Source organism: Scyliorhinus torazame, chromosome 2, assembly GCF_047496885.1.
Source record: "Scyliorhinus torazame isolate Kashiwa2021f chromosome 2, sScyTor2.1, whole genome shotgun sequence".
Lineage (NCBI taxonomy): Eukaryota > Metazoa > Chordata > Chondrichthyes > Carcharhiniformes > Scyliorhinidae > Scyliorhinus > Scyliorhinus torazame.
The window spans coordinates 192,006,049-192,028,732 of record NC_092708.1 but is presented as its reverse complement, the minus strand read 5'-3'; the positions used below and the strand labels follow the sequence as shown (position 1 = coordinate 192,028,732).

The following is a 22,684-nucleotide window of genomic DNA, read 5'->3' as shown; positions in this document are numbered from 1 at the left end:
ATCTATCCCTTGTGGCCAATTAATTTTGGGGTACTTGAAATCTCGTTGTTATTGTTTCTTACTCGTATGCCTTATTTGTTTGCATATTTCTTCCAACAGCACTACACTATCTGTCGACTACTTTATTAATGTAATCATTCTTCCATCCACTTGAAGGTCAAGTGGTTACTCTGGATAATGAAATGGCGAGGATAAAAAGTGCACAGTAGGAATAAATGGATCTTTGTTGAATGATCAAGGCAAAGCTGGTGGCATCTCTCTTTTTTTCCTTTATATTTAAAGTACCCAGTTACTTGTTTTTCTTTTTCCAATTAAGGGGCAATTTAGCATGGCCAATCCACCTAACCACATCTTTGGCTTGTGGGGGTGAAACCCACGCAGGCACAGGGAGAATGTGAAAACTCCACACAGGCAGTGACCCGAGCCGGGATCGAATCCGGGTCCTCAGTGCCGTAGGCAGCAGTGCTAACCACTGTGCCACCATGCCGCCCAAGTGGTGCCATGTCTCTAGGATCTATCTTGGGACATCTTGTTCAAAAATTATTTGGGCTTGCATTGAGAGAAAGATAATAAAGCAATCTGTGTCCAAATGCAGCTTGACCTGGGCAATATTCAGGCTTGGGCTGACAAGTGGCAAGTTACATTTGCATCGCACAAGTGCCAGGCAATGGCCATCTCCTATAAGAGAGAATCTAACCGTCACCCCTTGACATTCAATGGCATTACCACCACTGAATCCCCCACAGTCAACACCCTGGGGGTTACCATTGATCAGAAACTGAACTGGACTAGCCACATTAATACTGTAGCTATCACAGCAAGTTAAAGCTATGGCGCGTACCTCTCCTGACGTCCCAAAGCCTGTCCACCATCTATAAAGCACAAGTCAGGAGTGTAATGGAATACTCTGCACTTATCTGGATGAGTGCAGCTCCAACAATACAAGACGCTTGACACCATCCAGAACAAAGCTCGCTTATTGCTTCCCCTTCAACAAACATTCAAACCCTCCACCACTGATGAACAATGGCAGCCACGTGTACCATCTACAAGATGCACTTTAGTAACTCTCCAAGGTCCTTCGGCAGCACCTTCCAAACTCACCACCGCTACCATCTAGAAGGACAAGAGCAGCGATACCTGGGAACCCCACCACCTGGAGGTTCTCCTCCAAGTCACTCACCACCCTGACTTGGAAATATAGTACCATTTCTTCAATGTCACTGGGGCAAAATCCTGGCACTCCCTCCCTAACACCATTGTGGGTGTATCTACACTGCATGGACTGCAGTTCAAGAAGGCAACTCACCACCACCTTCTGAAGGGCAACTAGGTATGGGCAATAAATGGTGGTCTAACCAGCGACGCCCACATCCCGTAAATTAATTTTTAAAAAGATCAATAATTTTTTTTATACTAAGGTGCGTGACAAATTCAGGAAGAATTTAATTGGTCCTCGGAGGATTGAGACAGGCTAGAGTACTGGGCAGATATTGATTTAATGAAGATGACTATGAAGTGCATTTTGTGAAAAAAAAATGATAGTTTCATAAATTTAGATTACCCAATTATTTTCTCCAATTAAGGGGCATTTAAGCATAGCCAATTCACTTACCCTGCATATCTTTGGGTTGTGGGGGTGAGACCCACGCAGACACTGGGCGAATGTGCAAACCCCACACCGACAGTGACCCGGATCTGGGATTTGATCCAGGTCCTCTGTGCCATGAGGGTGCATTTTATGAATTGGGAGATGGAAATATGTCCTATTCTGTGCCTTCTATCTTTAGTCATTCCATTGTCTAAGTACCTACTTTACCCTTTTGGGTGTTAGCCTTCAGTCAGTTTCTAGGAAGCACCGGGCAGTTCTCTTGAATGAAGAAACCCAGATTGAGGTGCTGATGGACTGGTAGGAGTGCAGGTTGGGGGGCAGGGGGGAACCACAAGGTATAGATGGGATTCTGGATTCTATTTGCAGGGTAAACTGAAGACAAAAGCAAGGAGATGAGGATGGCACCATTAACAGTCCCCCCCCCCCTTATGTCTGTGATACCCCTTTAAATCTCTCCTTTGCCCTGATCTATTCTGCTCCACTTCCACCACCCACCTCTCCTACTATATAATTCATTACATTTCTACTTTTCAGTTCTGTAGAAGGGTCATTTGGACTCGAAACATTAACTGTTTCCACCATAGCTGCAGAGTTTATCCCGTGTTTTCTGTTTTTATTTCCAATTTCCAGCATCCGCAGTATTTTGCTTTTATTAAGGAGGCAATCATATTGGTTATGCACAGTTGCGTCATGTGCACGGAAGGGATTTTGAAGCAGTAGAAAAAGTTAATTCATTAGGATAATGTGTGGGATGAGAGTATATACTTATGATGAAAGACTTGAAAATGTGGAGCTCTATTCACCGGACCAAAGAAGATCAAGGAGCGACCTAATTATGTTCAAAACTGAAAGGATTTCAGAGGGTAAATAGTGAACGATTGTATTAGGTGGCCAATTAATTGATAAAAAGAGGGCATAAGTTTAGGGTTAGTACTGGAAACGAGGGGGAATTTAGATGTAATATGATAGAAAGATTCTTGGGATTGTCTCAACACGCTGAGGACCTGGGTTTGATCCTGGCCCAGGTCACTGTCCGTATGGAGTTTGCACATTCTCCCCGTGTTTGAGTGGGTCTCACCCCCACAACCCAAAGAGGTGCAGGCTAGGTGGATTGGCCACACTAAATTGCCCTTTTATTGAGGAAAAAAATAACTGAGTACTTTAAATTTATATTTAAACGAAAGATTCTTCGGATTTGGGCGATGGAATGTTTACCAAAGGTGACAGTGAAATCTATTTTGATCAACTTTTAAGAGAAAGAAAGTGATTAAATGCCACAAAGAACGTACTGGAATAAGAGAGTACCATATGCAGCTGCAGTATGAAATTGACGATGCTCTGCCAAGATACGATGCCCTGAAATGGCAGCCTCTTCTTCTATCTGGAGCTGTTTGTTAGATGGCTTCACCCTGTGCTGCAATAGATGCAAAACCTGTAAAGAATCTCATGTAAATATGTAGTTCATCCCACCTTTGATACTTATAGGAGTAGCTCTAACAATAGCAGAGCACTTGAGCAGTGTGATTAATGTTGTTAAATCAGACAAATTAAACCATCATTGTCCCAGGTTTTTAATCACTGATCTGTGCTAAGTTGGCGGTCCTCGATTGCAGTGATGCTGAGTGCCAGACAGTCAATTTGTTGGAAAAGGAGGAAACAATCATGTTGACGTGTGATTTCTGGACTCTTGTTGAAAAGGCATGCTAGTGGATTTCAATTGAATAGCTGGACAATTTATGTTGTGTAACACATGAAAAAGTCAGTTGGGTGAACAAGGTACAAATGCTCCAGTATGATTTGCTACTGCAGAAATGTGAGGCATGAGTAAAGAATCTTTATAAAAGAAATCCATTATTGTGTATTTGCTTCTCTATCCAAGTCGATGTGCAAGATTATTGTTTACATGGAATAATGAAACAGATGTGATTTCAAACAGATAATACTGTACATGTGCCCAAATATAAATTAGTTGGAATGCCAAGGGAAAAGAGCTAAATCTTCAGAGTTGATGTGATTAATCATGCTTCAGAGTAATATTAATCAGCCTGTTGGGATCTGTAAAATTGAAGGTGGATCTTTATAGCTCATGTGTACAATGCTCAAAGCAGCAGATCATTTCAAGCAGAAATGCCTTCATAGAGATTGTGTCGTCCAATTGTACCTTCACAGATTGTACCTTCCAATATACAGCAAGAAATCTTACAACACCAGGTTAAAGTTCAACAGGTTTGTTTCGAATCACCAGCTTTCGGAGCACTGCTCCTTCCTCAGATGGTTCACCTGAGGAAGGAGCAGTGCTCCAGAAGCCAGTGATTCGAAACAAACTTGTTGGACTTTAACCTAGTGTTGTAAGACTTCTTATTGTGCTCACCCCAGTCCAATGCAGGCATTTCCACATCATGGCTTCTAATATGCAGCATTCGCTGTAATTAATCCTTTTTAAAACACTAAAACTTTAAAGGTCAGGCATATTCCTTGAACTTATTAACAATGTCCATGTTAACAATGAAAATCCATGTTGCTAGCTCAATTCCTTCCCTCAGTGAATTACCATTCTGCAGGCAGAAGCAGTTTTTCCTAGAATTGATAAAGGGTTATCCAAAAAATTAGCTCCCTTCTCTCTCCACAGACCTGCTAAGATTTTCCAGTATTTTCTGTTTTTGTTTCAGATTCTAGCATCCATAGTAATTTGCTTTTATCCTACCTGCTTCTGTTGCTCAAGGGAATGTTGATCAGGAATCCCACCTATATCAGAGTTCCAACTCCTGAAGCAGCAAACAGCATTACTTCAGGGCTGGGTGAGAGTGAAGGCTGCCTGCATGAACTGGAGAAGGCTCTAGCTTGACCCAGTGCATGAAAAAATACAAGACTGTCACTGATAAACTGCACTATTTTAAATACATTCATCAGATTTAATAAGTTAACTACTGTATTTCTAATTTCTCTGCAATAATGAAAAGTTCCTACAATAGTCACTTCCTTGTCTTAATGAGTATTGGTTATGTCTACAGCTGAAGTGGGAAATCCCTGCCCCACAGCACTTTCTGTGCACACCTGTGCCCAGGGATATGCCTTTGAGTTGTCAGTGTTATTTTTATTTTTAAAACTCTTTCAAGCACCCAAACATTACAAATAAAAATTGAAACTGGAAATCTGGCAAATATCTAGCAATGTACAGTGCAAAAGTAATAGCAACGTATATTCTCAGTATGACACAAAAAGGATGGCAATTGGCATAATTGTGTATATTTGCAATATAATTTGACATCTTCCGATCTGGTGAGACAGGATAACCAGGTAATGTCTCAGCTGCTTTTGAGGGTTTCCGCTTTTGGTAGCTTTCTAAGTTCCTTTATCCTATTTCCAGATGAGGTTTAAGTTTGTAGTGTCTTATGTATCGATCATGTTACAAGTCTCCATTTGAAATTTAGATAAGATCTTCCATCACAAATGCGACTGCTTTGAAACCCATAATACCAGAACCAACCATGGAGTCTGCTATTTATATCTCCGTCTCATCTGTCCCTGCCCTCACCTCTCCAACCTTAAATATCATGTGTCAATGTGTATCATTGTTATACCCTTGAAGGAGAACACTTAGTGAGGGCAGAAAAATCCTTGGCTCAATACCAAAAATACTGAATTGAAAATAATTCATGCTCTCTTTAGCTGAAATAAGTCAGTTTTATCATTTCTTATGCAACTTGCTATATGTACAAATTTCATGTTGGAAGGAATGAGGAAGGAAACGTTGATATTGATTATATACAGCTTGTAATGGAACACCCATGCAAGTGTATCTGCCACTCTGCTATCCTCTTGAGAATAGAGCTGGATGTGTGCTGCCACAGTCTGGAAAACAGGTCAGCAGTCAGGAAATATTTTCACAATTAAACTCAATAAATGTTGCTACTCATTGAGAGCTGGAAAAGCTGAAAGGAATTATCTTGAAAATGCAAATCCAGGGATTAACCAAAGCTCATAATCCTTTCCTTGGAATTGTTGTATATTATGAAAATGAAATTAAATGAAAATCGCTTATTGTCACAAGTAGGCTTCAAATGAAGTTACTGTGAAAAGCTCCTAGTCGCCACATTCCGGCGCCTGTTCGGGGAGGCTGGTACGGGAATTGAACCGTGCTGCTGGCCTGCCTTGGTCTGCTTTAAAAGCCAGCGATTTAGCCCTGTGCTAAATCAGAATAGAGCAGGGTTAAATTTTGTTGGGCAGCTCCTTAACCCTACAATTCTTTGCTCTGCCTTGGAATGAAAATTCTATACATGTTAATGCACTTTCTATACAAAGCAGAATAATTCTTGTTAGTTTGACTAGTGAAAAATCCAAATTTCTCCAGTGTTACAGACCGAATGTAAGGCAGTGATTGTTTCAAATGGCCATAATTTGAAAAAAAAGTTATTACATCTTCAGAAAGGCAGGATGACACACCGTGAAAACAGTGATATGAAATTAAATATGGAATGGTTAACAGGCAAACATGTTCACTTCATATTCCTCTTTTTCCTTGTTTTTAATGAAGATATTGGGCTGGTTCTCCAGTTCCCCTAGCAGTGTGTTTCTCAGCAACGCCCCGCTTGCTGGGCAAGATTCTCGTCCTGCCGTTGTCAATGGGATTTACCACGGGCAGGGGTGCACTGCTGACGGGAACAGCGAATCCCAACGGCCAGAAAATTCCAGCCATTAACACACACAATTTAAATAGACAGTATAAATGCATTTTCATCCCAGATGTGTTGCACAATAATGACTGTGTGAAGAAAGGGTTAGAATTTGTTCAGATAATAAAGGTATGTTTGATTCTTAAAATAAATTATTTCCCATGCATGGTTAATTAGCTGTGCATTCTTGCAACACTCGACCTAGGTCTCACTTCCAGTCAAGAAACATCTGAAATGGCCGAGTGCATAATTTTTAAGTTTCAATTTCTAACTTCTAGGATCAATCCCTATTTTCATCTTCAAAGGTGAAAAAGCAGTTTTCAGCACCAACTTATTGTTTTCAAATTTGGGTCAAACCCTGGACTTGAAAATACGTTAATTTGCTGAAATGTTTTTCTTGATCAGAAGTGGGAGTTTGAGTGTGGTGTTGATGAATCAAATCATCTGTCCCAAGATTTTTTTCCTCTCCTTCTTTCATGGGATGTGGGTGTCACTGACAAGACAAGATTTGTCACCCATCCCTAATTTTCCTTGAACTGAGTGACTTGATGGACCATTTCAGAGGACAGTTAAGAGTCAACCGCATTTGGACTTCCGGTTGCGGCGATGCGGAGCTACGCCGCGCATTTCGGCAGCTCCTGCTATAACAGACTTTTGGGCTCTCCAGAGGAGCCTCAACGGAAATTTGTTGATTAAATCCCGTGTGGGAAGGTGAAGTAAGGTCCCCCCTCACGTTGTATGGCGGAGATTAGCGGTGGAGCGTCGGAGAAAGAGGCTCTGGAGCAGCGGTAAAAACGAGGGGGAAAAAACAAGATGGCGGAGGGCGGAGATCGAGCAGCATGGGAGCCAGACCAGCAGGAGTTTCTCGAGCGCTGTGTGGAGGAACTTAAAAAGGAGGTGCTGGCGCCAATGCTGTTGGCAATCGAGGGGCTGAAGGAGACCCAGAAGGCCCAGGCGGTGGAGCTTCGCGAGGTGAAGGATAAAACGAATGAGAGCGAGGAATAGATCCTGGGCCTGGCGGTAAAGATGGAGGCGCACGAGGCAGTGCACAGGAGGTGGGCCGAGAGACTCGAGGTCCTGGAGAACAGGTCGAGGAGGAAGAATCTCCGGATTCTGGGTCTCCCCGAAGGAGTGGAGGGAGCTGATGCCGGGGCGTATGTGAGTACGATGCTCCCCCCCCCAATCCGGCTGATCACGTGTAATGTGAGAGGCCTAAATGGGCCGGTTAAGAGGGCCCGAGTGTTCGCGCACCTAAAGGGACTGAAGGCAGACGTGGTCATGCTTCAGGAGACACATCTGAAGGTGGCAGATCAGGTCAGATTAAGGAAGGGATGGGTAGGACAGGTATTCCACTCGGGGCTGGATGCAAAGAATAGAGGGGTGGCAATACTGGTGGGGAAGCGGGTGTCATTTGAGGCCAAGAACATAGTAGTGGACAATGGAGGCCGATAGGTGACGGTGAGCGGTAGGTTGCAGGGGACGGAGGTGGTATTGGTGAATGTATACGCCCCGAACTGGGACGATGCTGGATTCATGAAACAGATGTTGGGGCGTTGTCCAGACTTGGAGGTAGGGAGCTTGATAATGGGTGGGGATTTTAACACTGTGTTGGACCCAGCATTAGATCATTCCAGATCTAGGACGGGGAAGAGGCCGGCTGCGGCCAAGGTGCTCGGGGTTTATGGATCAGATGGGGGGGAGTAGATCCGTGGAGATTTGCCAGGCCTTTGGCCAGAGAATTTTCTTTTTTCTCCCACGTACATAAAATCTATCCGTGAGTAGGTCTTTTGTTCTGGGCAGGGCATTGATCCCGAAAGTGGAAGGAACGGAGTATTCGGCCATAGCCATTTCAGACCATGCCCCGCATTGGGTGGAGCTGGAGCTGGGGGATGAGAGGGACCAACGCCCGTTGTGGCGGTTGGATGTGGGACTGCTGGCAGACGTGGGAGGGTGCAGGGGTGTATCGAAAGGTACCTGGAGGCCAACGACAACAGGGAGGTGCAGATGGGAGGCGCTGAAGGCGGTGGTCAGGGGAGAGCTAATCTCCATCAGGGCTCATAGGGAGACGATAGAGGGCATGGAAAGGGAGAGGGTAGTGGGGGAGATTTTAAGAGTGGACAGGAGATGCGCAGAGGCCCCTGAAGAGAGACTACTTAGGGAAAGGCGACATCTCCAGACGGAGTTCGACCTGTTGACCAACGGGAAGGCAGAGGCACAGTGGAGGAAGGCACAGGGTCGATATATGAATATGGGGAGAAGGCGAGTCGGATGCTGGCACATCAGCTCCGTAAGAGGATGGCAGCGAGGGAAATAGAAGGAGTTTAGGATGGCAGGGGAACTACGGTGCGGAGTGCGGTGAAAGTGAATGAGGCATTCAAGGCCTCTTACGAGGAGCTGTATATGTCCCAGCCCCCAGGGGGAAAAGAGGGGATGCGACGATTCTTGGACCAACTGAGGTTCCCGAGGGTGGAGGAGCAGGAGGTGTCTGGTTTGGGGGCGCCAATTTGGGTGGAGGAGCTGGTTAAAGGACTGGGAGCATGCAGGCAGGGAAGGCCCCGGGGCCAGATGGGTTCCCGGTGGAGTTTTATAGGAAGTATGTAGACCGGTTAGCCCCATTGCTGGTAAGGACCTTCAATGAAGCAAGGGAGGGGGGGGAGGGGGGGGGGGGGACCCTGCCCCCGACAATGTCGGAGGTGACAATCTCTTTGATCTTGAAGCGGGATAAGGACCCACTGCAATGCGGGTCGTATAGACCGATCTCACTCCTCAACGTAGATGCTAAGCTGCTGACAATGTTGGCTCCGAGGATTGAGGACTGTGTCCCGGGGGTGCTTCACGAGGACCAGACGGGATTCGTAAAGAGTAGGCAGCGAAACACCAATGTGCGGCGGCTCCTAAATGTGATAATGATGCCATCGGTGGATGGAGAGGCGGAGATAGTGGCAGCCATGGACACGGAGAAGGCCTTTGACCGGGTAGAGTGGGAGTCTCTCTGGGAAGTGTTGAGGAGGTTTGGGTTCGGGGGAGGGTTTATTAGTTGGGTTAAGCTCCTGTATAGAGCCCCGGTGGCGAGTGTGGTCACGAACCGGCGGAGGTCGGAGTATTTCCGGCTGTATCGAGGGACGAGGCAGGGGTGCCACCTGTCTCCTCTGCTGTTTGCATTAGCAATTGAACCTTTGGCCATGGCGCTAAGGGGGAGAGCGACATCGAGTGTCGCTGTACGCAGACGACCTGTTGCTGTATGTGGCGGATCCAGTGGAGGGGATGGTTGAAGTCATGCAGATCCTAAGGGAGTTTGGAGACTTCTCGGGCTATAAGCTCAATGTGGGAAAGAGTGAGCTCTTGTGGTGGATCAGGGAAGAGGGATAGACGACCTACCGTTGAGGAGGGCGGAAAGGAGCTTTCGATACTTGGGGATTCAGGTAGCTAGGAGCTGGGGGCACTGCACAAACTTAATTTGACGTGGCTGGTGGAACAGATGGAGGAGGATTTTTAAAGGTGGGACATGTTGCCACTCTCGCTGGCGGGCAGGGTACAGTCGATTAAAATGGTGGTCCTCCCGAGGTTTCTTTTTGTATTCCAATGCCTCCCAATTGTGATTACCAAGGCCTTCTTTAAGAGGGTGAGCAGGAGCATTATGGGATTTGTGTGGACGAGCAAGACCCCGAGGGTAAGGAGGGGGTTCCTGGAGCGTAGCAGAGATAGAAGAGGGTTGGTGTTGCCGAATTTGGGTGTTTACTACTAGGCAGCCAACGTGGCGATGATCCGTAAGTGGGTGATGGAGGGAGAGGAGGCGGCGTGGAAGAGGTTGGAGATGGCGTCCTGCAAAGGAACGAGCCTGGGGGCGCTGGTGGCGGCACCGCTGCCGCTCTCGTCGACAAGGTACACCACGAGCCCGGTGGTGGCGGCAACGGTAAAGATCTGGGGGCAGTGGAGACGACATAGGGGAGCGATGGGAGCCTCGGTGTGGTCCCCGATCAGGGATAACCATCGGTTTGTCCCAGGAAGGATGGACGGGGGGTTTCAGAGCTGGCATCGGGCAGGGATTAGAAGAATGGGGGACATGTTCATCGATGGGACGTTTGCAAGCTTAGGGGTGCTGGAGGAGAAATTTGGACTACCCCTGGGAAATGCCTTCCGGTACATGCAAGTGAGGGCGTTTGTGAGGCGGCAGGTGAGGGAATTCCCGCTGCTCCCGTCACGGGATTCAAGACAGGGTGATTTCGGGCGTATGGGTCGGGGAGGGCAAGGTGTATGCGATATACCAGGAGATGAAAGAAGAGGGGCAGGCTTTGGTGGAGGAGCTGAAAGGTAAATGGGAAGAGGAGCTGGGGGAGGAGATTGAGGAGTGGCTGTGGACTGATGCCCTAAGTCGGGTTAATTCCTCTTCCTTGTGTGCCAGGCTTAGCCAGATACAGTTTAAGGTAGTTCACAGAGCGCATATGACGGGGGCAAGGCTGAGTAGGTTCTTTGGGATGGAGGACAGATGTGGGAAGAGCTCAGGAAGTCCGGCGAGCCATGTCCATATGTTTTGGTCATGCCCGGCACTGGAGGGGTTCTGGAGGGGAGTTGCGAGAACAGTATCTAAGGTGGTGAAAGTCCGGGTCAAGCCAAGCTGGGGGCTAGCACTATTTGGAGTAGTGGACGAGCTGGGAGTGCACGAGGTGAAAGAGGCCGGCATTCTGGCCTTTGCGTCCCTAGTAGCCTGGCGAAGGATCTTGCTAATGTGGAAGGAGGCGAAGCCCCCCAGCGTGGAGGCCTGGATAAACAACATGGCTGGGTTCATAAAGCTGGAGAGGATTAAGTTTGCCTTGAGAGGGTCTGCGCAGGGGTTCTACAGGCGGTGGCAACCGTTCCTAGACTATCTCGCGGAGCGTTAGATGAAGGTCGGGCAGCAGCAACAGCAACCCGGGGGGGAGGGGGGGGATATCTTTTGTGTGTGTGTGTGGGGGGGGGGTTTCTGGGGGGCTTTTGAGCAAGAAAACACATGAATAATCCTGAAAACTGACATGTACGGGAGGAATCCAACGTACAAAGTTCTGTACCATATTGACTTGCCATGTTCATGTCTTGCTATGCGAGCTTTCTTTCTTTTTTGTTATGGGGGAGAGATGGGGGTTTGTTTGTATGGTTGAAAATTTTGTTTAAAAATTCTTAATAAACATTTTTTTTTAAAAGAGTCAACCGCATTTCTATGCATCCTGAGTCGCATGTAGGCTCGACCAGGTAAGGATGGCAAATTTCTTCCCCTGAAGAATGTTTGTGAACTAGGTGGTTTCTTTTTATATGACAATTGATAATTTCATGGTCACCACTGAGACTAGTTATATATTCCATATTTTATTAACTGAATTCAAATTCCATCAGTAGCCATGGTGAGATTTTAACCCATGCCCTCCCAGTATTATCCTGGATCTCTGGATCATTAGTCCAGTGACAATAACACTGCACCACCATCTCCCTGAAGCGCACAAATTTTCAGATTTATTATTTTCCATGTCTCCATCTACATCGGATGAGTTAGTGGACTTGTAACAACTTTAGTATGAGTTGACAACCTGCGGCATCCAATGGGCTGCAATGTGTACTAATGTTCAAGTACGCACACCAATCTTTAGGTGTTTTAAGTGGCTGTGTTAGGTTCATGTCACGTTAACTTGTATACACAGATCTACACACGTTCTGCATTTGTTGTAACAAGTTACAAGAAGCACAACACCATCCAGGACAAAACCCACTTGATTTCACCACCTTCCACAAACATTCAAACTTGCCACCACTGACTAACTAAGGCAGTCATGTGTACCATCCACAAGATGCACTGCAGGAACCCGCCAAGGTTTCTTAGACATCACCTTCCAAACCCACGACCACTACCATCTAGACGGATAAGAGCAGCAGATACCTGGGAACACCCCACCTGGAGATTCTCCTCCAAGTCACTTACTATCCTGACTTGGAAATATATCGCTGTTCCTTCACTTGCTGGAGCAAAATCTTGGAACTCCCTCCCTTTCAGCACTGTGGGTGTACCTACACTGCAAGGACTGTAGCGATTCAAGAAGGCAACTCACCAACACCTCCTGAAGGGCAACCAGTGATAGGCAATAAATACTGGCCAAACCAGCGACTCCCACATCTCTTCAATGAATTTAAATAAATAAATAATTGCAATAAAAATCTGTGACTTAATGGATTATCATATTCCATTCGCTGACAATCTGTTGTGGTGTTCTACAGACTAGAATTGACCTGCAAGGTAAATATAGCTGTAGACTTCTTTGATTGTTTCCCTTTCCTCTCCTGAAAGCGCTGATTATTGCTGGCTACTGGCAGCCTGCTGATGCAGTGTTCCAGATGGCTATTCTACGATGATGAGACTAACCATTGTATCAGCAGTCTTATTTGCTGACAATGACGTAACGCTAACATGATACCATGCTCACCCAAAGACCTTGTGTGCGCTTTACACCATGAATCTTTGGAATGTTGACTAAGAGTGGAGCTGCTAGCTTATGAAAAAGAACTGTGTTTTGAAAAATGTTTTTGGGAAAGAATACAGCTTGTGCATATGTTGTAGGTATGTCTAGTGGAGTGGTGTAGCGACAACAATCTCTCCCTCACTGCCAGCAAAACTAAAGAGCTGGTAATTGACTTCAGGAAGCAAAGTACTGTACACACCCCTGTCAGCATCAACGGGGCTGAGGTGGAGATGGTTAGCAGTTTCAAATTCCTAGGGGTGCACATCTCCAAAAATCTGTCCTGGTCCACCCACGTCGACGCTACCACCAAGAAAGCACAACAGCACCTATGCTTCCTCGGGAAACTAAGGAAATTCGGCATGTCCACATTGAATCTTACCAACGTTTACAGATGCACCATATAAAGCATCCTATCAGGCTGCATCACAGCCTGGTATGGCAACTGCTCGGCCCAGGACCGCAAGAAACTTCAGAGAGTCGTGAACACCGCACAGTCCATCACACGAACCTGCCTCCCATCCATTGACTCCATCTACACCTCCCGCTGCCTGGGGAAAGCGGGCAGTATAATCAAAGATTCCTCCCACCCGGCTTACTCACGCTTCCAACTTCTTCCATCGGGCAGGAGATACAAAAGTCTGAGAACACTCACGAACAGACTCACAAACAGATTCTTCCCCGCTGTTACCAGACTCCTAAATGACCCTCTTATGGACTGATTTCATTAACACTGTACCCTGTATGCTTCATCTGATACCGGTGCTTATGTAGTTACATTGTATATGTTGTGTTGCCCTATTATGTATTTTCTTTTATTCCCTTTTCTTCTCATGTACTTAATGATCTGTTGAGCTGCTCGCAGAAAAATACTTTTCACTGTACCTCGGTACACGTGACAATAAACAAATCCAATCCAATCCATTGGCTGATATTTATAATAAGGAGACATTTTGCTGAAAGATAACATGGCAATGATTACTAAAATGCATTCAACACCCAAAGAAATACTTGGACCAGTTTTTTGCTTATTTTTCTGAGTTCAGTTCATGCACCTTGCTCTGGACCTCAGAGTATCCACGAGAAGCAATCCACTAATATAATTTATTTAATAGTTGCATATGGGCGGCACAGTGGTTAGCACTGCTGCCTCACCGCCAAGGTCCCGGGTTCGATTCCGAACTCTAGTAACTGTCTGTGTGAAGTTTTCACTTTCACTGTCTGCGTGGGTTTCCTCTGGGTGCTCTGGTTTCCTCCCACAGTCCAAAGATGTGCAGATTAGATGGATTGGCTACACTAAATTGGTCTTTAGGGTGTGGGGGATTGGGCTTGAGCGGCGTGATCGTTCAAAGGGTCGGTACAGACTCGGTGGGCTGAATGGCGGCCTCCATTATAGGCGTTCTATGTATCCACTGTGTATTCTTGCCATCATTTGAATTGTATGGTAAGAGACTGAAAGCAAGGACAGTAAAATATGTGTTTAAAGTTTTAATTCCTGGTACTGTCTATGCGGCGTCTGCATGTTCTCCCTGTGGGTTTCCTCTGAGTGTTCCGGTTTCCTCCCATAAGTCCCGAAAAACGTGCTGTTAGGTAATTTGAACATTCTGAATTCTCCCTCTGTGTACCAGAATAAGCGCTGGAATGTGGTGGCTAGGGGATTTTCACAGTAACGTCATTGCAGTGTTAATGTAAGCCTACTTGTAACAATAACGATGATGATTATTATTATTATAAAAGAGCCTGGTATTAGTGCTGCATTTGTCCCATTTGAATGTTTCATGTCTTGAAACATGGTAAAGAACAATTAGGAATTATGTACCATGATCCGAAAGAGGGTTGATTTTGAGCTGTTAATTAGAAAGATCCCCAAGTCGAATATGCCAAGCACAATGTCCGGCTGCTGGACTAGAGTTATAATTGGTGTACGTTCCCTGAAGGTCTGTGTATGTACAGATGTTATGTCTTATGCTACTGGTAAATGTTTTTGTAAATACCATGATGTGGCGATGCCGGCGTAACTTTGTAAATACTAACTGTTCTCTGTGTCTATCATACAGGTGTGTCACTGCCCGAATACACTGTTTGTGAGAAATCCTTGGTAGCCAACCAGCAACACCATGGACCCTAAAGTTACCGAAGGCGGGCTGAATGTTACCCTTACCATCCGACTGCTGATGCATGGGAAGGTAAATATTCAGCTTGAGTATAACGAGGAGGAATTCAACTATGCTTGCATTGCTGGTGGCAGGCTCACCCTTGATGACTTAAGTTTGAGTTAATTTGACTTGGACCATTTAGAATGTGACTATGTAGAATTCGGGTTGATCATCAGGGAGAGGAACAAATGTCATAATGGGGTGATAGTAAGAGGGGATGATGTTGAGTTTCTAACTTGCATATTACCAATAATTGCTGTGACGGAATTGTCAAGATGGATTCACTGGCTGTTTTCCTAAACAGGAATATACTTGAAATTAAAATTTATTTTAAAAACTAACATTAATCTTGGAAACAGCTCAACTGTAAACCAGAATATGGAGCATTTGTATTTTAGAACTACTCGGCACAAATCCATCTTCCTCTGGTAACATTTGTGTTTGTTAGAGCTATTCTGTAATTGTATAATCAGAACAAATTTTACTGTGATGGCAGCAGTAGAGACCATCTGTGTTTAGTTTAGCTCTCCTTACTTTAGTTGTGTCTTTTGCTGGTAAAGGCACAATGCTGATGGTATGGTCCAGACCAGTAGCTTGTATAGTGGTAGAAGAAACTACTGTAATGGGAGAGTAGAAGAAACTACTGTAACAGGGAGAGTGGAAGAAACTACTGTAACGGGGAGAGTAGAAGAAACTACTGCAGAGGGGAGAGTAGAAGAAACTACTGTAACGGGGAGAGTAGAAGAGTTTGCTGATGACACAACTGTAGTGGGTCGGATCTCGACCAACGCTGTCAGGATACAGGAGGGAGATAGAGAATCTAGTGGTTGGTGTAACAACAACAATCTCTCCTTCAACATCAGCAAAACTAAGGAACTGGTCATTGACTTCAGGAAGCGAAGTATCAATGGTGGAGATGGTTGACAGCTTCAAATTCCTAGGCGTGCATATCATTCTGTCCTGGTCCACCCATGTCGAAGCTATGACCTAGAAACAACACCTATCCTTCCTCAGGAAACTAAAGAAATTATGTATGGAGCTAGGCAGACGGAACGGTGGCAGAAGGTGAGGCAGCTGGAGCAGCAGGGCTGAAGGCAAAGTTTGGAGCAGCAGGACTGAAGGCAAAGTGTGGAGCAGCAGGACTGAAGGCAAAGTGTGGAGCAGCGGGCCAGGGCCCAGAACATGAGGCAGCCAAAGTCAGCATGTGGAGGGGTCATCACGCGTTCGGTGGCTTCTGCTTGAGGCGTCTATGTTTTTTCTTCTTTATGGGAATTTTTACTGCCTGGTCCTGGGGGCAATTCACAAAGGACTAAGAACCAACAAAAAGGCAAAAGATGTCCAAAAATCAGAGAAAGACAGCAGCGAGGAAGGGTGAGAATGAGAGCTCGCCGTCAAGCGTGAGGACCAGCCCAGGGGCTGACAAGAAGGCGGAGGCCGGGCCGCTGGGTGGAGCCTCACTGTTTACAGCAGAGAAGATGGCTGAGGTGGTGTCTAGAGCTCGAAAAGCAGTTTGCAAAGCATATGGAGGTGATAGTAGGTAGGCGTTGGTAGAGGAGGCAATTGCCCTGGTGAATATAGCTGGTGTAAAGGTGCGGCTGAGATGAGGGAACAGAGTGAGAAGATGAAGGGAGTGGAGGAGGCCATGTCGCGGCACAATGATCAACTCCTCTCGGGCTGCGAACAAAGCTGGTGGGTATGGAGAACCGCTCAAGACAACAAAATGTAAGGATTGTGGGCCTGCCCGAGGGGGCGGAGGGCCCAAGGCCGACAGAGTACTTTGCCAAGATGTTGGCAGAACTGATGGAGGAGGGAGAGGAACCCTCGCATTATGAATTGGACCGAGCTCATCGGTCGCTGAGGCCTAAGTTAAACAAGCTGCCAAGGGCAGTGATTATCTGTGTTCACGTATATCACATGAAGAAGAAGGTATTGAACTGGGCAAAGAAGGAGCGGGAGGTGCAATGGGCTGGTGCCAAGGTTCGTATCTATCAGGACTTGACGGTGGAACTGGCAAAGCAGCGAGTGGCTTTTGGCTGGGTGAAGGCGGCATTGTATGACAGTGGAGTGCGGTTTGGAGTGGTGTATCCAGCAAAGTTACGGATGACCTTTATTTAGAGGCGGTGGAGGCATTTATGAAGGCAGAAGGCTTGGGACGGAAGTAAAGAATGCGAAAATGTATATATGTAACTCTGAATAATGTGACTACTTCATACTGTTATAGAGGTTAAAGATTTTTGTTGCTGTTCTTTGTAGCGTTGTTTCTTTTGTTTTATGAAAAGTACGTATTTGATTTTTTTTCCCTGGGATTGGGCGGGAGGGGAGGAAAGGCCTGAGCAGGGGCCCCTGCACTAGCTAACTGAAGTCAGGTTGTGGGGGGAGGGGCTGCGGACATTGGAGTCTGGTGAGCAGGTTTCAATGGTGTAGGAGGTGAGAAAAGGGAGGGGATCGACACTGGATGGGGTTTCTCCGAGAGGAAGTGTAAGGGGGTATTCTGGGCAGGGTGGAGGTGGGGTTCAATGTCAACAAGGGTAGGGACGGGTCAGGCTCAGGGTCTGAAATTATGATGATGGTGCATAAGCAGGGCAGAGGGGTGGGGGGAAGAAGAGAAGGGGAGAGATCCCCTGTTAGGATAGTTACGTGGAACGTGAGGGGGTTGGGAGGCCCAGTGAAGAGGTTGAGGGTTCTTGCGCATTTGAAAAGTTTGAAAGCAGATGTGGCAATGTAGCGGGAGACTCACTTCAGGGTGAAGAATCAGGGGAGGCTTTGAAAGGGCTGGGTTAGCCAGGTATTTCACTCTGGTTTTGTTAGGGCGCAGGGTGTTGCCTTTCTGGTGAATAAAATGAGAGCGGTTCCAAATGGAGAAAGATGTGGCAGATCAGGAAGGTAGGTATGTATTAATGACGGGCATTGGAAGGGAGATTGGTGGCATTGGCATTGGTCCCAACTGGGATGATGCAGGCTTTGCAAAGAAGGTGTGTGGGGCCATCCCTGGTTTGGAGTCACATAAATTGATAGTGCGGTGGAGACTGGAATATGGTGCAGGAGCCAAAATTGGACAGGTCATTACCGCTTTACCCGGTCGGGGAGCGAAGGAGTTGGCTGGGCTAATGGTGGAAATGGGAGGAGTGGACCCATGGAGGTTTTTGCACCTGGAGGAGTGGGAGTATTCTTTCTTCAGTTCATAAGGCCTATTCGCGGATACATTTTTTGTGATGGGGAAGTCGCTGTTGGCCGGGGTCAAGGGGTTGGAATATTCGGCAATTGCGATATTGGGCCATGCGCCACTCTGGGTTGGTACGGTTTTGGAGAAAGGAATAGTGCAGAGGCGGGGGTGGAGATTGGATGTGGAGCTGTTGGGGCTCTGAAGGTTTTGTGATAAGATTGGAAAAGTGATTGAGGAATGTGTGAAGTTTATTTGTACGGATGAGGTCTTGCAGGCGGTGGTCTGGGAAGCTTTGAAGGCAGTGGGGGGGAGGGGTGGCGGTGATATTGTTTAAGGCAAAGGTGGATAAGGAGGAGAGGGTGGAATGGCAAAGGTTAATACATGAGATGTTGGAAGTGGATAGGAGGTATGCAGAGAATGTGGATCCAACATTGCTGGAAAAGAGGAATGAGTTGCAGGCGAGCTTTGATCGACTGTCCACAAGGAAGGCGGTGCGCCAACTGAGGCGGGCGGGGGGACCAGTCTACGAGTATGGTGAGAAAGCGGGACGCATGCTGGCAGGTCAGCTTCGGAGGGAGGCAGCGGTGAGGGAAATTGTTTCGATGCGGGATTTGGCAGGGAAGTTGGTATTGGCTCCAGGTCAGATTAATAGTGTTTGAGGAGTTTTCCGAGAGATTGTATAGATTGGAACCAACTGGGAAGGATCGGGAGATGCAGGAATTCCTGGATGGTTTGGAATACCCGAGGTTGGGGGAGGGGGACAGGCCCATATTGGAGGGGTCGATAGCGGAGCAGGATATAAAAGATGCGATTGGGAGGATGCAGTCAGGAAAGGTAGCAGGGCCAGATGGATTTCCGGTGGAGTATTACAAGAAATTTAAAGATAAGTTGGCGCCTCTGATGGTGGGAATGTTTGAGGAGGCAATAGGGAAGGGGATGTTGCCACAGACTTTCGGACAGGTATTGATCTCCCTTTTGCTCAAGAAGGATAAGGAGCCGACAGAATGTGGGTCGTGTAGGCCCATATCACTTTGAATGTGGACGCAAAGGTGTTTGGCGAAGGTATTAGCGGGTAGGTTGGAGGAGTGCCTCCCAGAGGTGATAGGGGAAGATCAGACTGTGTTTGTGAAGGGGAAGCAGCTCTTTTCGAACATTAGGAGCATATTGAATGTGGTTATGGTGCTGGCGGAGGGGAGGAGACAGGTGGTTATGGCATTGGACGTCAGCAAGGTGTTTGACTTAGTAGAGTGGGGGTGTTTGATGGTGGTTCTGGAGCAGTTTCGGATTGGGCCACGATTTGTACATTGCTTAAGGCTGCTGTACAGGGAACCGAGAGCGCGTGTCTGCACGAATAACATGAATTTTGGGGTTTATTTCACTGCACAGTGAGACCAGGCAGGGATGTTCTATGCCCCCCGTGTTGTTCGTGCTTGCGATTGAGCCGTTGGCCATCGTGTTGACCGGGGTGGGGGGGTTATTGAGCACAGGGTATCTTTGTATGCGGACAACTTGCTGTTGTATGTATCGGAATCTAGTGTGTAGATGGGGGGGCATATTGGAGCTGCTTCACGTGTTTGGGTCTTTTTCGGAATATAAACTAAATTTAGATAAAAGTGAATATTTTGTGGTGTCTCGGTTGGGGGGGGGGGGGGGCTCACTTTAGATATCTGGGGGTGCAGGTGGCATGGGATTGGGGGGAGCTCCGTAGGTATAACATTGCTAGTCTGGTGGGGAGGGTGAAAGCGAATCTGACAAGGTGGGATGTTCTCCCTCTGTCGCTGGCAGGTCGGGTACGGGCAATTAAAATGAACGTATTGCCGCGATTCTTGTTCATTTTTCAGTGTCTGCTGCTCTTCCTGCCAAAGACATTTTTCAAGGAGGTTGAAAAGATGATTACCTCGTTTATATGGCGGAGGTGGGAAGATGGCTAGGATCAGCAAGGTGTTATTGTAGAGAGGACAGCAGTCGGGAGGGTTAGGTCTTCGGAGTTGACTATATTATTACTGGGCGGTGAACGCAGAGAAGGTGAGGAGCTGGGTTGGAGGGGGGGGAACTCCCAGTGGTTCAGGAAGGAGGAGAGTCTGCAGGGAGTCGGGGCTGAGGGCATTGGCAACAACGGCGCTCCCTGTACACACGACTGCGTGGCAAAATTTGGTTCTAACTCCATCTACAGGTTTGCTGACGAAATGACCATAGTGGGCCGGATCTCGAATAACAACGAGTCACAATACAGGAGGGAGATAGAGAACCTAGTGGAGTAGTGCAACGACAATAATCTATCCCTCAATGCCAGCAAAACTAAAGAGCTGGTCATTGACTTCAGGAAGCAAAGTGCTGTACACGCCCCTGTCATCATCAATGGGGCCAAGGTGGAGATGGTCAGCAGTTTCAAATTCCTAGGGGTACACATCTCCAAAAATCATCTGTCCTGGTCCACACACGTTGATGCTACCACCAAGAAAGCACAACAGTGCCTATACTTCCTCAGGAAACTAATGGAAATCCGGCGTGTCCACATTAACTCTTACCACCTTTTAGAGATGCATAAGATGGAAAGCATCTTATCTGTCTGGACCACAGCCTGGTATGGCAACTGCTCAGCCCAAGACCGCAAGAAACTTCAGAGAGCCGTAAACACAACCCAGTCCATCACACAAACCTGCCTCCCATCCATTGACTCCATCTACACCTCCCGCTGCCTGGGGAAAGCGGACAGCATAATCCAAGACCCCTCCCACCCGGCTTACTCACTCTTCCAACTTCTTCCATCGGACAGGCGATACAAAAGTCTGAGAACAAGCACGAACAGACTCAAAAACAGCTTCTTCGTCGTTGTTACCAGACTCCTAAACGACCCTCTTACGGACAGACCTCGTTAACACTAAACCCGTGTATGCTTCACCCGATGCCTGTGTTTATGTAGTTACATTATGTACCTTGTGTTGCCCTATTATGTCCTTTTCTTTTCTTTTCTTTCTTTTTTAAAATATATTTATTAAAGTTTTTTAACAATTTTTCACCCTTACAAACAATAAACCCCCCCCCCGTAACAAAATAGAAAGAAAATGCACATAGCAAGATATATACATGGTAAAACAATATGTTACATAGCTTTGTACACTGGCTCCCTCCCATTCATGCCAGTTTTCCAGATCTTTCATGTGTTCTCTTGCTCAAATACCCCCTAGGCAGACCCCCCTTCTTCTCTCCTCCTCCCCCCCCCCCCTCACAAGACATTCCCCCACTTACGGATCATCGCCACATTTGCTGCCCAGTAGTAGCTCCCTAGGTTCGGCAGCCACATACAGCAACAGGTCATCAGCATAAAGCGACACTCGATGCTCTTCACCCTCTCGGACCACCCCCCTCCATTTCCTAGACTCCCTCAATGATATGGCCAAGGGTTCACTTGCCAATGCAAACAACAGGGTGCACCACTGCCTTGTCCCACGGTACAGTCGAAAATACTCCGACCTTTGCCGATTCGTGACCACACTCGCCACCGGGGCCCTGTAAAGGAGCTTAACCCAGCTAATAAACCCTCCCCCGAACCCAAACCTACGCAGCACTTCCCAGAGGTACTCCCACTCTACTCGGTCAAAGGCCTTCTCCGCGTCCATAGCTGCCACTATCTCCGCCTCTCCCTCCACCGATGGCATCATTATCACGTTTAGGAGCCGCCGCACATTGGTGTTTAGTTGCCTGCCCTTTACAAATCCCGTCTGGTCCTCGTGAATCACCCCCGGGACACAGTCCTCAATCCTCGTAGCCAGCACTTTTGTCAGCAACTTAGCATCCACGTTGAGGAACGAGATCGGCCTGTACGATCCACATTGCAGTGGGTCCTTGTCCCGCTTTATGATCAAAGACATTGTCGGGGGCAGGGTCCCTTCCTCCCTTGCCTCATGAAATGAAATGAAAATCGCTTATTGGCACAAGTAAGCTTCAATGAAGTTACTGTGAAAAGCCCCTAGTCGCCACATTCCGGCACCTGTTCGGGGAGGCTGGTACGGGAATTGAACCATGCTGCTGGCCTGCCTTGGTCTGCTTTAAAAGCCAGCGATTTAGCCCAGTGTGCTAAACCAGCCCCCTCATTAAAGGTCCTCACTAGTAGCGGGGCCAACAGGTCTACGTACTTCCTGTAGAACTCCACCGGGAACCCGTCCGGTCCCTGGGCCATCCCTGCCTGCATACTCCCCAAACCCTTGCTCAGCTCCTCCAACCCAATTGGTGCCCCCAAACCAGCCACGTCTGGCTCCTCCACCCTCGGGAATCTCAATTGGTCTAGGAATCGTCTCATCCCCCCCCCCCTTCCCCCGCTGGGGCTGGGATCTGTACAGCTCCTCATAGAAGGCCTTGAATGCCTCGTTTATTTTCATCGCACTCCGCACCGTGGCTCCCCTTCCACCCTTGACTCCACCTATTTCCCTCGCTGCCATCCTCTTACGGAGCTGGTGTGCCAGCATCCGACTCGCCTTTTCCCCATACTCGTAGATCACCCCCTGCGCCTTCCTCCACTGTGCCTCTGCCTTCCCTGTGGTCAACAGATCAAACTTTGTCTGGAGACGTCGCCTTTCCCCAAGTAATCCCTCCTCGGGGGG

At 47.3% G+C, this 22,684-nt stretch overlaps 1 protein-coding gene across 26 annotated transcripts in view; it reads left to right on the top strand.

Moving 5' to 3' along the window:
• The window catches only part of LOC140394487 (poly(rC)-binding protein 3), a 283,234-nt gene that overhangs the window by 205,051 nt on the left and 55,499 nt on the right, over positions 1-22,684 (top strand). For all 26 annotated transcript variants that reach the window (XM_072481939.1, XM_072481920.1, XM_072481914.1 and 23 more), the window contains one exon: positions 14,822-14,950. In XM_072481939.1, coding sequence (XP_072338040.1) covers positions 14,882-14,950 — 69 coding nt within the window. In that variant the 5' untranslated portion in view covers positions 14,822-14,881. The remainder of the gene's footprint in view (positions 1-14,821; positions 14,951-22,684) is intronic.